Consider the following 15,389-nt stretch of genomic DNA (forward strand, 5'->3'; position numbering starts at 1 on the left):
AAAGAAAGAAAGAAAGAAAGAAAGAAAGAAAGAAAGAAAGAAAGAAAAAGAAAAAATCAATTTTAACAGAAAAAGGCTATATTAAATTTTTCATTAAAGAAAAAAATTATTGAAGTACATTGGACTTATGATTTCATTGGCAAAGGGAATTCACTACCAACATGAATTCAATACATGCTATGCATCTGAAAGACTTAAAGAGATGGCTAGAGGGGGCGGCTAGGTGGCACAGTGAGTAAAGTGCTGGCCCCGGAGTCAGGAAGACCAGAGTTCAGTTCCGGCCTCAGACACAATACCCACACAAAAAAACTAGCCATGCAACCTTGGACAAATTACTTAACTTCAATTGCCCTCCAAAAAAAGGCAGAAAAAAAAGAGAGATGCCTAGAACTTTGAAAAGGTAAGTGACTTGCCCAGGGTTACTTAGTAAGGAGATCCCTGACTTTCTAGCTTCAAGGCCAGCTCTCTGTGCTCTATCATAAGCTGCCTATAACCAAGGAAATTTGTTACTGTTATATTATTTTGAATCCTTAACCTGATTATTTTCAAAAAAGTGAAGAATTTAGCAATTTAATAATTCTTAGACCCTACATTCTTATTGGTAGAGATATGCCCTCCAATGACACAGATCACAACCATCTCTAACTTAATTAATGTCCTAAGAGTTCTTGTGGATCAAAAGATTATCATCCTGCTGCTCACCTGGTGATGACTATATTTGAATTTTGCTAGACTGTTATTCTTACAGAATATCTATTCTTTAAAACGTGTTAAGAAAATGGGTTGTTATGTTGGCCAGTGTCATTGGATTGCCTTTTCCCCTGCCTTTAAAAAAAAATTCTTGTTACAAGAGACAGATGGCTTTCTGGGTGGGAAGAGAAGAAGAAATGTACTGAGAAACAATAGTTATGTAAAAACAAAAACATCATTGATGGGATGATAATAAGGTCTGGGCTTTATTGATTTCATTGGGACTGGAGATTTCTTTGAAGTAACTCCTTCTACTAATCCATGTTGGCACTTTTTCTGCAATTTAAAGTCTTAGAGAGGTGCATAGCCCTACAGCAGTGAGAGGTTAAATGACAGAGTCCATCGGCATCAGAGGCAGAATCTGAACCCAGATCTTCCTGGATTCCAAGTCTCTATCCATTAAGCCACATTGCCTCTCAACACTAATTTTTTAAAAATGTATTTGGGGCAGCTAGGTGGTGCAATGAATAGAGCACCAGTCCTGGAGTCGAGGACCTGAGTTCAAATCTACGCTTAGACACTTTACACGTACTAACTATGTGACATTGGACAAGTCACTTAACCCCAATTGCCCTGTCTTCCACCCTACAAAAATAAAAGGCAAGAAAAATGTATTTAGGAGTTTGTATTACTGTAATGTAGCTGTGACTTTTAAGATAGTTGAACCCTATCTTCATAGCTGAGGGTGAAGATTCCCAAGATTTTCAGAGAACAGTGATACCAGAAAAAAAGAATTCTACATTTAGACATCTTGATAACTTTTTCACTAAAATACAGTGTTACCCACTAAAAAGTATTTGCTGATAATATCAGTCAAGAAGTCCTATTAATCCTTCCTTGTCACTCTCTCTCTCATTCATCCCATGTATTTACTCTACCACCATCATGCTGGTCCAGGCCCCGTGCACCTCAGGAGTGACCTATAGATGCCCATAGTTGATCTTTTGGCATATAGTTTCTTCCCACCATTTTTCATCAGTATAAGCTGCAACTACTCACAGATTTGTTTTTGTACTGGACCTATAATTTCATTATTATAGGAAACTCTTGACCAGGAGACTTCCCATTACTGAAGGAGATGAGCATCTTCTCTGTTTTGTATAGTGGAGTTCCCTGGAGCAATGAGAGATTAACTGACTCCCCTGATGTAAGTCTCTATATCAAAGGAGGAACTTGAACTCTTTACTCCTCCAATGCAATGTCGTTATTAATTATTATTTACATATTACCAGTCTTCTAACCTTCCCTAATAACATGTGCCTGATGATTTCTTCCACATTACATATTTGCATTTATAGAATTTATGTAATTACATAATTATATAGGCAATGTCATCTTCAGCTAGGTGGCAGAGTGGATAGAGTATCTGACCTAAAGTCAGGAACACTTCTATTCATGAGTTCAAATCGGACCTCGGACATTTACTAGCTGTGTGACCCTGGGCAAGTCACTTAATCCTGTTAGCCTCAAGTTTCCTCATCTGTAAAATGAGTTGGAGAAGGAAATAGCAAACCTCTTCAGTACCTTCACCAAGAAAACCCCCAAATGGGGTCACAGAAAGTAAGATAAGTCTAAAATGACTCAATAATAACAACAAAATTCCATCCTAGTCTTTGGAGGGGTTTTAAGAATACATTTTTCACTACATCTGAACTGGTTTGAAAGCTGTGACATATAATATCACATTAACTTCACATATACATATCTCAGCACTACAACTAGACAGTATAATAAAGTTTTGTATAGGGTTTTAAGGACCATATAAAACTCTTTATTCAGGGTGTCCCCAAAAGACTTAGGGTCATTTTTTAAACTTTAAATAGCACTAAGACTTTTGGAACTGACAGAAATGATTATTTTTCCATTATATTAAAAACCAATTTTATATTAGGATTGAGGTCTTTTCTTTCTGTTTCCTCATTCTGGAACCAGCCCTTACAGGTCATTCAGTCAGTCTCTGAAGGACAAGGTTGATAGATGGATGAGGTTGCCCAAATCCTCTAGGTACATGCTTTGTGATCTTGGGCGGGATCCCACCCAAGAACACCTTATAAACACAATCTAAGTGAATTCTTGCCCTTAGGAAGTAAGTCTATGCCCTGCAATTCCCTATCATAGTCTAGGGGTGCCCAGTTAGTGAAGGAGAAGAACAACCACAGTGATTGGGTAAAGATGTATTCCTTTGGCCTCTTTGCTGGAGGCAGCTGAGTTTCACGCTCAAGTCGAGTTCTCAGCAGGAAGAGCTGAAGACTTTTGGACCATCTCTTCACTAATTGTTCACCAATCAGGGTTGATTTTCACCTGTCAGGGGTACCTCCTTTTTCAAAGGTATTTAAGCATTCAGGGCTCTGTATGGTTTTATCTGTGGTTACTGAGACCACTGACTATCAATTTATTATTTGCTAACCTAATTAAGAAATTGATTATTAACTACACAGAAACTCTATCTCTTGGGCTTTTCATTCATCATGGTACATCATGATTATATTGTCATTTCATCCTTTACTGGATTCTCCCAGTAACCCTGGAGCCTGGTGCCGTAGTGAGGCTATAGGTGCCATTGTAGATATCATTCCCATTTTACATATGAGGAAAGTGAAGCTGAGAGAAGATAAATGCATTGCCCAAGGTCACACAGAGTTAAGTGCCTGAGGTCAAATTGAAACTCAGAACTTGCTGACTCCAAGTCTGGCACTCTATCCACTGTACAACCTGATGGCCAATTTACACAGACAAACTGTGTTGCTCCGCTCCAATACACATTTGTCAGATCACTAATTCTTGGGTCTTTGTGCTAAATACTAAAGATTAATATTTTTAAAAGTACTGGAAACTGAGCATTCATAGGATATAGAAATTAAGGTGAGATCAAATGACAGCAGGATTAATGAAGGATTTCAGAACTAGTGAAACAAAATGACCTCAATCATTTTTATGTTTTTTAAAAAGGCAATGTATGCAGATCAAAGATACTTTTTCTTTATTTTTCTCAGTTTTTTGTCTGTGTTTTCTTCAACAGAATGACTTACATGGAAATGTGTTTTGCATGACTACACATATATAACCTATGTCAAACATTTGCCTTCTTAATGGGGGAAGGGGAGGAAGGAAGAGAATTTGGAACTCAAAAATTTGGAGGACAAAAGAATGTTAAAATTGTTTTTACATTTAATTGGGAAAAATAAAATATTAAATTAAAAGGCAAGCTGACTACTTCTTTCGTGTTATTTACATTCTAAAATAACCAGCTGATTTAAAAAGGAACCTGTCGTGCACAAGTAAAAATAATTTTAGATACTTCCTAACTGTTGTAGTAGTACCCTTTGTATATCACTTATTCATCATTATGGGGGGGGGGTGGGAATGTAACAAGAAAAGTTACCACAGAGATACTTCTGGCATCCACAATCACTTTGAAAGGACTGGTCTATTAGAGCGAGTTCTCCCTGTTAAGAGAGAGAGAATATCAATAGGGTTAGACAACACTTTTCAAAGACACAACTTACAAAATCACATTCTCTGAGCCTAAGTTTTCTCATCAGTAAAACAGATATAAGAATACTTACATTCCAAAAGATTATTATAGGGAAACTGTTTTGTAAAATACAGAGTGAGATGCTTATATTAATATTACCCAGAAGAGCATATTTGGAAGTGCCCCAAATTCTTTTATACCACTAGGCTCATTTTTTCTCTATAAAGCTACCCCTCATGACTCAAATCCTCTCATCTCTTACACATTCATTTCCTTTCCAAGACTTTAGATCTCACATAAAAATAGTAGCTAGTATTGACATGGTGCTTTAAGATTTGCAAAGTGCTTTAAATATATTATCTAATTTTATCCTCCCAACAGACCTGGGATAAAGGTGCTATTATTATCCTTTGTTTACAGATGAGGAAACTGAGGCTGAGAAGTTAATTGATTTGCCCAGGATCATACAAGTAGTAGTTTTCTGAGATGTGATTTTAACTCAGGTCTATAATCACAGTTATATGGAATTTTAGGGTTTATGAAACTCTATTTACAACAACCCTGAAAAGAACATACTGTAAGTATTATCATCTCAATGTGAGAGATGAGGAACCTGGGGGAAAAGAGGTTGAGTGATCTACCCAAGGTCATACAGCTAATATGTGACACAGCTGAGATTCCCTTGACTCCAGGTCCAGTACTCTTTCTACTTCAAGATGCTTTCTTGCTCATGTAGCATTCTAATTGTGTATTCCTTCTTTATATTCTACTTTGTATTGGATTTATTTCTACATATGCTAAATCCCATCAGTAGATTATAAGTTCCATAAGGGCATATACTATAGCTTAATATCAGCATCCCATGATTTGTCCAATTGCTACAGATGGGAAACTATATCTAGTCTGAGGATTAGAAATACAAATCGAACCTGGTTTTCTTAATTCTCTAGCATTGCATCCTATAGAGCAGGGCTTCTTAAACTTTTTTTCTACTCGCAACACCTTTTTGTGTTTCAGCAGCATCTGTTGGTGTGGCATGGCATGGTGTGACTTGATGGTATGCCTGGTGCAAAGCACACATGCTATGTGTTGAGAACCAAGGTTGCAGTGAAGTTGTGTGACACAATATAGGCAAGCGCTGCCAGAAACACTTCGGTTTCATTACACATTTGATTTTTATAAATTTGATTTTTGGTCATTGCACATTCAGAAACCATTTAGTGTTGCCAAATTTGGGGAGTCGAGACCCACAGTTTAAGAGGCACTGCATTAGGATCTCCTTCTGAGTATCTCTGCCATGATGCTTCCATTCCTCCCTGGTGAAATACCCAGCTACATCCTCAAAACTCTCAGCTATAGCAGGACAAGGAGATTCATTCAACAAGGCCAACTGCTGAGGACCCCTTGAGTTGATTCATCTGAGAAGACCTCTCTTGTCTGAGCTGCCCATTATTTTCCACTGACCAAGCTTCAGAGAGCTATAGTTATCTTTTTTTTTTTGCAAATGCTTACCACATCTAATACAAGATGACCAAATGCCCATGAAATTTTTTTTCTTATTACCTTTAGATACGTTAAAAAGTCCCTTTGTAAACTCCTTTATTTGACTTGCAAGGAAAATCTGTGAACCCTCCCTCCAACAAACTGTACCTTCCTATCTTCTTGTTTCACTTATAGCAATAAGACCAAGAGTGAAACAATACAGATCATCCAGAAACATGTGGACTTCATAGGCATTCGCTGAGCAGGGCTCACATTTAGGAGGCCAGTAGTTAGTGTTCATTCAGATACTCCAAAAACTGAGTAATTCTTAGCACCATCTGGCACTTTTCTGCTATTCTATCCCTACCACCATAGAGAATGAAAGAAATCTCACAGGACAGTGGATTTATTTGCATTTTCCTTTGTTTCAGGGACTGCTGTGACCCAACAATTCATCTGCATGTGGGTAGCCTGTTGGTGACAACAATCTCAGAAAGCAGACATCCTCTGATAGATGTAAAGCTTTTCCAACATGGACCCATCAGAGAATGCTCCCTATGAGGCTATCTTTAAGAATTGAGACTCTCTTCCAACTCATTAAAAAGCATCCAAGTAGGACTTTTTGGAGGTTATCCATATGAGATAATTCAATTAAATAGGCCAGTTCAAAGCACTTTGCAAAAGTTAAACAAATTATACCAATGTAAGGCAGTGTGTATAACTAAAGAATGAGTTTGCTTAATTCAGTGTTCACTCAATATTAGTAGTCTAATATATACATAATACTACATGTGTTCATTCAACACTAAGTGCATTATGTACACAACACCAAAGGAAGCAAAAAGTCATCATTTAATGCCTACTATGTACAATGGGAAAAAAATATTAAGTTAGCTACATGGTCCGTGTTTTCATAGAACTTAGTATTCTAGTGACTTACTAAGTGAAGCTACACTGTCCAAAAAATGAGATAACATTGATGCCAAAAGTGCTTAACATTCTTGGAAATGGAGCTCAGCCAGTTATAATTATGTGAAAGTCAGGGAATTAAATAAAATTTCTCCATTAGAAATATTATTAATCTGAAAGTTCAGGGATATATTCCTTCCTCCAATGTTATAAGAAGGCTGGGGCCTCTAGATGGTGCAGTAGTTAGAGTGCCAGGCCTGAAATTAGACTCCTCTTCCTGAGTTTAAACCTGGTCTCAGACACTTACTAGCTGTGTAACACTGAGAAAGTCACTTAACCCTGTTTTCCTCAGTTTCCTCATCTGCAAAATGAGCTGGAGAAAAAAATAGCAAATCACTCCAGTACCTTTGCCAAGAAAACCCCAAATGGGGTCATGAAGAGTCAAACACAACTGAAAACAACCAAACAATAACAAACAAAGGCTAACTTTTAAAGATTTGGTATATTGTGAAGAATACTGGATATGGAGTCAGGACATGAGTTCAAATCACAGCCCTCACACTTATTGACTTGTTAAAACAACTGACTTCTGTGTACCAAAGTTTCCCCATATGTCACATGAGAGGATTGGACTATGTCCACTTTCAGTTGTAAATACCATAACTATTTAAAGAACTCATCAGGAATCATGGATTCACTTAGAATAACCCCTAAAAGCAATATTAGTTTTATAATTTTTTTTAAATTTTAATCTCTTAAAATGTTGCTTAGCAAAGTGTAGAGGCATCAATCACACAGCACACAGGCTGTACACAGCCCACAATAATCTAATTAAAATATAATTGTGAAATCTTTAGTGGAATAAATTAAAAAACAGTAGAACATAAATAATGTTAACAAGTGGTTTTCTATGTCAATGTGGAGCCCACAGAAATCCTTAGGTAAAGTTTAATGGCCCCTTTTCTAAGTTTGCACCACTGAGATAGCAGACAGAGATAACTTCAAAGCCAGGAAGATCTGGCTTTGGACTGAAGTCCCAACTCTGGCACATACTTGCTATGTGACCCTGGGCATGGCACTTAATCTCTAAGTGCCAGGCAACTCTCTACAACTGTTATTTAGAGTGGGAGTTTCCTTTACCTGAGAGCTCCCTGTACCAATGGAAGCACAAATCCAATCTCTATCTCTAATATTTTTTTGGAGGGGGGAAGGCAAGCTAATTGGGGTTGAGTTGCCCAAGATCATACAGCTAGTTAAGCATCAAGGGTCTGAGGCTGGATTTGAACTCAGATCCTCCTGACTCCAGGACCAGTGCTCTATTCACCGCACCATCTAGCTGTCCCATCCCTAATATTTTCAAAAATGACTTGCAAAAAGCTCTAAATATTCCTAACTCATTCTACACATTTTTATCCCTGCATCAACTATGAATATTCATTTAAGGGTCTCTACACTTGAGAATCTCCAAGGCCTCTTTAAAATGTTTCCTTTGCCTATGAAGACATTTATGTTTTCACAGTCATAGCTTAATCTAGATGAATTATTAAGGCTAATAGTTTTAGTTATCTTTGAAATCAATGATGTATTTTTCTTTTCCTTTTCTAAAAACATTATAAATATACCAACTGAACTTTAAATGATATAAAAGAAAGTGGCGTGATAGAGTCAAGGTGGCACAGCAGAGTGTTGGATTAGGAGTCTGGAAGGCCTGGTTCAAATCCTACCACAGACACTTAGGAACTGGGTGACAGTGGGAGCTCCTCAACCTCTGAGCCTCAGTTTCCTTTTCCACAAAATGGAGAAAATAATGGCATCTTCTCCCAGGGCTGCTATGAAGATCAAGTAATATAAGTATATAAAGCATGTGTATCCTTAAAGCTCTACATGAATATTAGCTATTATTCATCCCATTTAGTTTCTGGTGTTAGAACACAAATTGACCCTATATCATCTGCCTTTCAGAAGAATTCAAGAAAAAAAATAGGAAGAACAAACTATCTTAACTTTTTATATAATCCAATCCAAAATAAGTGTCCTTACCACATTACAAGTTGGCATCACAATCTTTTCACAGCTACATTCTTAAGAGGGGGAAAACCAAGATGTTAATATCAATCCAAATAAATTAATGGGAAATGAATTAACATATTGGTACATGAGAGCATCCAAAGATCAAGATGAATTTACCACAACGCCACTCTGGACAGCATTGTCCTGATATGTTTTCTTTCACAAGTTTCCTGTCCTCAGGGCAGTTAAGTAGAGGTGGGGAACAAAGATTCTCCTCACAGACTAAAAGAAAAGCAAAAACAACAACATGCATCAAGATGAATTCTATCCATAGATGGATTGTTCCTTCTGCAGTCAACTCTCAGTGATCTTCCCTGATGAAAACGGCCCTTATTCCGTGAACATTAAACCAAAACTAGACTACTGACAATATTTTTCAGACACTACAATCCTTCTCAGTGGGAACAAATTAAATAATTCATAGATAGTATGGTGTAATGGGAATGCAAATTTGGAAGATCTTCCCTGCCCCTAGGCTAAAATGCACCAGAAGCCTGGGGAGGGAGGCTTGTTTTTCAGTAGAAACTTTTTGATTGGCCAGTGGGTCAATAAGGTTGTTACATTCTCTGAGCCAGGAGAAGGCTAAATAAGCCCCGATGTGTAGCTTTGTTTTGGGACTCACTTTGAGAAGTGTTCTGTGATTTGATCTGAATTCTGGGAAGCCGTTGTTGAGAGTCCCTCGGCTTTGAAAAACCCAGATGTGGAAACCCAGATGTTGACTGGGTATGGATGTAATGGTTGGACAGTTTGGAAATCTGTCTACTTGATCTGTTTCTGTCTTGATAATTCTGCCTGTATGCTTTGAAGTTCGGGGTGCTGACCTTTTTCCCCTGAACAAGGTAAACGATATATGTCTGACTGATTAAAGTAAGCTTATTAACCCATTTTGAGTTGCTTTCCTTTATCAAAGCAGATCCAAGAACCTGTGTTGGCAGCAAACCCTGAGGACGCTTGGGGTGCTTGCTGCTACATACGGCAGCTCTAACATTTATGCCAGATGGAATTTATGAGGCTTCTGTGGGAAATATTGGCAACAGGTGAGGGAGATGGGAAAAGAAAGGTTTGTGAACTCAGCTAGATAGGAGACCCTCACTGGAAAGAGTAAAGCCAGTTCTCCTGAGAATTGAGGACCCACTTTGGGTAGCAGAGTCACAGTCCAAGCTTAGATACACCCCAAAAAATGTAGTTAACCTGTGTCTGGAGAAATCAGGTGTGGATTATAGCACTGGTCTCACAGCAAACATCTAATTTTATTCTCTTTCAGTATTCAAGTTGTCTCAATCAACAGCCAATTCTAAACACATAGTAATCTTTTAGTTAAAATGGACTTACCACAGTAATACTGAGGACAACAATGATGTGTAGTATTGAGATCCCCAGTGAGAAATTCTCCCTCCATGCACAGTGGAATAAGCTCAGTGCAGGGTTCACAAACTGCAGGCAAAGACCAAAAACCACTAAAGATAACGTCTGCACTAAAGATACTCTAAATTATTAGAATGTAAACTTCTGGCATGTCAGAATCGTCTCAATCTTTGTACTTATGTCACTAGCACCTAGCAAAGGCCTTGGCATACAATAAGTGCATAATAAATGCTTCTTTAAATTTTTGATGATTATTTCACAACTTTATTGAAAAAATATGCTCAAAAGAAGATTCACAAAATTTGCTTAAGGAAAAATAAAAGCAACTGAAGTTTTTACCAGGTAATGTATTTTGGTGTTTGGTTGTTTACATAGCCAGACACTAGCTGGTCTTTATAAATTAGCAGATAACAAATCCCCATGTCATTAATACAACCCCCCAAATATTCTTTAGCATTCTATGAATAAACTGTACTACAGCCAATTTTTTTTTCAAGATTGGGTCTTTATTTCATGTAGGCCAGAGCTGCAGGACACAATCAAGGGTCTAAGACCAGCACTTAATCAGCAGAGGAATTTTGAGCAGCTCCACTTTCCAGAGTGGGCTGGTTTGCTCTCCCTTAGGCACCATTAAATCACCATATTAATTTGGAGCTTGGTGCAGACTCACTGCAACTCAGATCACCCAAGCTCAAAGCATCTTCCAGCCTCCTCACTAACAGGCATTACAGGCATGAGCCAACACACCTGCCTAATCAGAACATTATGAAGGAGAAAACTGCTGCCCACAATCACTGGGACAAACACTGTTCTATGAAAACTTAAGAACAATGTTTGTAAGAGAAAGCCAAACACACATTTCCAAGCTATGTGGCATGAAAAGTTTTCAAAATACACAAAGTAGAATTTAAAGCCATGTGGGAATAGGATGACATATTTTTCATCCTGTCTCCTAATGGAATTGTGCCAAAGATGCTTTCAGTGAACCTACGGAAGATAGACTTATATGAAGACACTGATATTCAATTATAAAAAAGCAATCATTCAGAATCCACTGAACGTCAAACATATTGGACTTGTCCTAGAAAGGTTTCTATTTGAACTTCATAAAATATAAGGTTTATTTATAAATACATAAGTGGTCTTTAAGTGGTCTATCTATCACTTAATAATATTTAATATATTAATGCTTATTTCATATTAAGTATTATTAGCTTCCCACACTGTACATATTGTATTACACTTTTCTTTTTAAATAATCTTTGATGTCCTCATCACAATTTTCCTCAGTATCTATTTTGCTCTCCCTCCCACTCCCAGAGAAACATCCCAGAATATTTTTTAAAGATGAAAGACAAAGAAGAGGTAAAAAAAATCACCATAACTGATCAATACATTGAAAAAGTCCAAAAATACATGTATTGTACAACACTTGTGAACATCCCATTTCCACACAGTGGAGGCATGGAGTGTCTTCTAATATAATTTAGCAACATTCATTTTTCTGTTCACATTGGTGTAGCTGTTGTGCATATTGTCTTCTTGCTTACTTTACATTAAGGTATATACATGCTTCTCTATTAATCATATTTATCATTTTTTACAGCACAATAATATTTTCTTATATCGATGTGCCACAATTTGTTTAGACATTCCCCAGTCAATGGACACCGTTTTTTTTTTTTTCAATTCCTTGATATCACAAAAAACTGTTGCTATAAGTACTTTGGTGTATTTGGGGATTTTCTTCTTATCAATGGCCTCCTTGGGATATAACTTAGAAATGGAATCTCTGGGTCAAAAGATATAGATAACTTGGTCCCTTAATCTCTATAATTCCAAATTGTTTTACAAAATGGATATTGATTTACAGCTCCACCATCAATGCACTGCTGTGATTATTTCCCCATAACCCATCTAAAATGACGATTCTCATCTTGTCATCTTTGCCAATTTGCAGTGTTTTATTTTTTTAAGGCTTTATTAACTTCTGATTTACACCATTCGTTTCCACCAGATTTTGAGTTACAAATTTTCTCCCCGTTTTTCCCCTACCCACCGCCCCAAATAGCAGTCCCACAGGATATCCCCTCCTCCAAAATGCTCTCTCCCATATTTTCTCCCATACCCCTTTCGACTTTTCCAGTGGATCTCTATGCCTCAGTGCCTGTATATCTTATTTCCCAATTACATGTAAGATGGTATTAATAATGGTATATAGATATATATATATATATGTGTGTGTGTGTGTGTGTGTGTATGTGTGTGTATATATTTGAATATTTGATTTAAAAACTTTTAATTCCAGATTCATTCCCTTCCTCCCTTGTCTCCCACCCTTACTGGGAAGATAAGCAGTTCAGTATAGGTTGTACATGTGTGGCTAATGGAAAACAATAACATAGTAGATATATTGTAAAAGACTGACTATATTTCCCTCCCTGCTATCCCACCTCCCTCTGCCCCAGCCTGCCCTCCCTTCCATCATCCCCCCTCTTATCCGCTTCCCCCCCCTACTCTCCTGGAGGGTGAGATACCCTATTTAGTGTGTATTTCACTCCCTCCTAAAGCCAAATTCAATGAGAATAAGGTTGACCCTTTTGCCTTCCTATTCTTCCCCTCCATTGTAACCATGTTCCCTTGCATCTTCTGTATGAGATAGTTTACCCCAATCTGTCTCTCCTCATCTCCTCTCATTATATTCCTCTCTCACCTCTTAATTTCATCTTTTAAGTATCATCCCTTCCTGTTAAATTGGTCCTGTGCCCTCTATCTATGTATACCTGTAAACATATATACACACATTCACATATGTATTCATATGCCCATATACCCTCATATATAGACACATATATGTATGTATATATATATATATATATATATAATCCCTTCAACTACTGAGAAAAGTTTCATAAGTTACAATTATTGTTTTTCCATGTAGGAATGTTAATAGTTCAACTTTGATTAGTTCCTTATGATTTCTTTTCCCTGTTTACCTTCTCATGCTTCTCTTGCTTCTTGTATCTGAATGTCAAATTTTCTATTCAACTCTGGTTTTTTCAGCAAGAATGCTTGAAAGTCCTCTATTCCACTGAATGACCATATTTTCCCCTGAAACATGATACTCAGTTTTGCTGGGTAGGTGACTCTTGGTTTTAATCCCAGCTCCTTTGACCTCTGGAATATCATATTCCAAGCCCTTCGATCCCTCAGTGTAGAAGCTGCCAGATCCTGGGTTATCCTGATTGTGTTTCCACAATATTCAAATTGTTTCTTCCTGGCTGCTTATAATATTCTCTCCTTGGTCTGGGAATTCTGGAACATGGCTATAATATTCCTAGGAGTTTTCTTTTTGGGATCTTTTTCAGGAGGTGATTGGTGGATTCTTTCAACCTCTATTTTGCCCTCTAGTACTAAAATATCAGGGCAGTTTTCTTTGAGAACTTCCTGGAATATGATTTCAAGGTTCTTAGTTTGGTCATGGCTTTAAGGTAGTCCAATAATTTTTAAATTATCTCTCCTTGATCTATTTTCTAGGTCAGTGGTTTATCCCATGAGATATTTCACATTGCCTTCTATTCTTTCATTTGTTTGGATCTGTTTAACAGCATCTTGATTTCTCATAAAGTCATTATCTTCTATTTGCTCCAATCTAATTCTGAAGCAATGATTCTCCTCATTGAGCTTTTGAGATTCTTTTTCCATCTGGCAAATTCGACTTTTTAAGGCATTCTTCTCCTCATTGCCTTTTTGAGCCTCCTTTGCTATTTGAGTCAGTCTGTTTTTTAAGGTATTATTTTCCTCAGTCAGGCTGTTGACTCTCATTTCATAATTTTTTTGCATTGTTCTCATTTCTCTTCCCAATTTTTCTTCCACTTCTCTTATCTGTTTCTTAAGGTCCTCTATGGCCTGTAACCAGCTCAAATTTTCCTTTGAAGCTTTTGGTGCAGGAGTTCGGACTTCACTATCTTCCTCCTGTTCCATGCTTTGCTCCTTTTTGTCCCCCAAATAGGAATGTAATGTTGGAATCTTCTGTCTGCTTTGTTTCCTTTGCCTGCTCATTTTGCCACTCAATTACTTGACTTTGGGGCTTTTTGCCACAGTAGGACTCTGCCACCAGACAGGAGAGCTTTCGTCCCATAAGCTGGGTTTTCTCAGCTGCTGGAGGTATTAGATGGGTGCCATCTCTGAGGTCTCTACACACTCTGGCAAGCTGGACACACACCCCAGGACCTCCACCCTAGACTGCAATCCAGATCCAAGCAAGTTAAAATAAGAGCGATTACCCCTCAGACTGGTGCTTGGTCCCCCTACACTCTGCAGGCCAGGAGCTGAAGCTGCCATGTGGTGCTGGCTGGTTGTGCTGGTGTCTCAATGGCTTCTTGCCCCGGGGGTAAAAGCCATGCACTCCCACTTAATGGTCCCAAAGTCCAGACTGCACTGACCTCTCACTTTGTCCTTCTCATCTATGTGTTGATAAATCTGGAAAGGGCCACAGCTGCTGCTGATCTGGAGTCCCTCTGGCAGGTGGCTGGTCAGGCCCACCCTGGGGCTAAAGTCTCAGCATGGGTCTGGGCTCGGCTCCCAGAGTGCTGTGCTGGATTCCCGCAGGCCTGCCGGGCTGTGCGGGAGGTTAGCTTCTCTGTGTCATTTTGTGGTTTCTGCAGCTCCAAAGTTTGTTTAGAGTCCCCATTTTACATGGATTAGGGATGGTGGAAGCCAGAGCTATGGGGAGGTCTTGCTTCTACTCTGACATCTTGGCTCCGCCCCCCAATTTGCAGTGTTTTAAGAGAAACTTCAGTATTATTTTGATTTATATCTCCTTCATTATTGGTTATTTGAGGCGTTTTATATGGTTGTTCATAATTCACAATGCTTATTTTGTGAATAATTTGTTCATATCATTTGACCATTTATCTATTGCAGAATGGATTTTTAGTATGGGTATATATGTACATCATATATACTCATATATATCTGTTCATTGTTTTTTATATCTCAGATTCCAACCCTTATCAGAGATATTTGATACAAAGATCTTTTCCAATTCAATTACTTTTCTGCTTGTCCTAGATGCATTAATTTTCTTTGTGAAAAAGTTTTAGTTTCTTATAATCAAAGTTTTCTGTTTTGTCTTTTGTAATTGCATCAGTCCCTCTGGATACTCCGAGTATAAGTTTTCATATTTTTATTGTATCATGCCCTCCATGTCAAACATGATGTTTTCTTAGTTCCATGGATATACATTGCTTAAAATGCACTTTTTTCATCTTTGTAAAAGAAATGAGCAGGAGTTAAGGGCTCTCATTTGTCAGGCTTTCATTAGTAAGGCAGTAAT

The 15,389-nt window shown here is 37.8% G+C and overlaps 1 protein-coding gene across 1 annotated transcript in view; it reads right to left on the reverse strand.

The window, feature by feature from the left end:
* Nucleotides 1-10,085, reverse strand: part of LOC138176396 (otogelin-like protein) — a gene marked incomplete at its 3' end in the record, with an annotated part of 15,821 nt that extends 5,736 nt beyond the window's left edge. The window contains exons 1-4 of the mRNA XM_069107193.1: nt 10,019-10,085; nt 8,804-8,908; nt 8,657-8,697; nt 4,133-4,196 (exon numbers count right to left, since the gene is read on the reverse strand). Of these exons, the coding sequence (XP_068963294.1) occupies nt 4,133-4,196; nt 8,657-8,697; nt 8,804-8,908; nt 10,019-10,085 (277 nt within the window). The remainder of the gene's footprint in view (nt 1-4,132; nt 4,197-8,656; nt 8,698-8,803; nt 8,909-10,018) is intronic.
* Between the last annotated feature and the right edge of the window lie 5,304 nt (nt 10,086-15,389).

Source organism: Petaurus breviceps, unplaced genomic scaffold, assembly GCF_028583685.1.
Source record: "Petaurus breviceps papuanus isolate PSGF00001 unplaced genomic scaffold, PetGlider_PUasm1.0 88421, whole genome shotgun sequence".
In the NCBI taxonomy this organism is placed as follows: domain Eukaryota; kingdom Metazoa; phylum Chordata; class Mammalia; order Diprotodontia; family Petauridae; genus Petaurus; species Petaurus breviceps.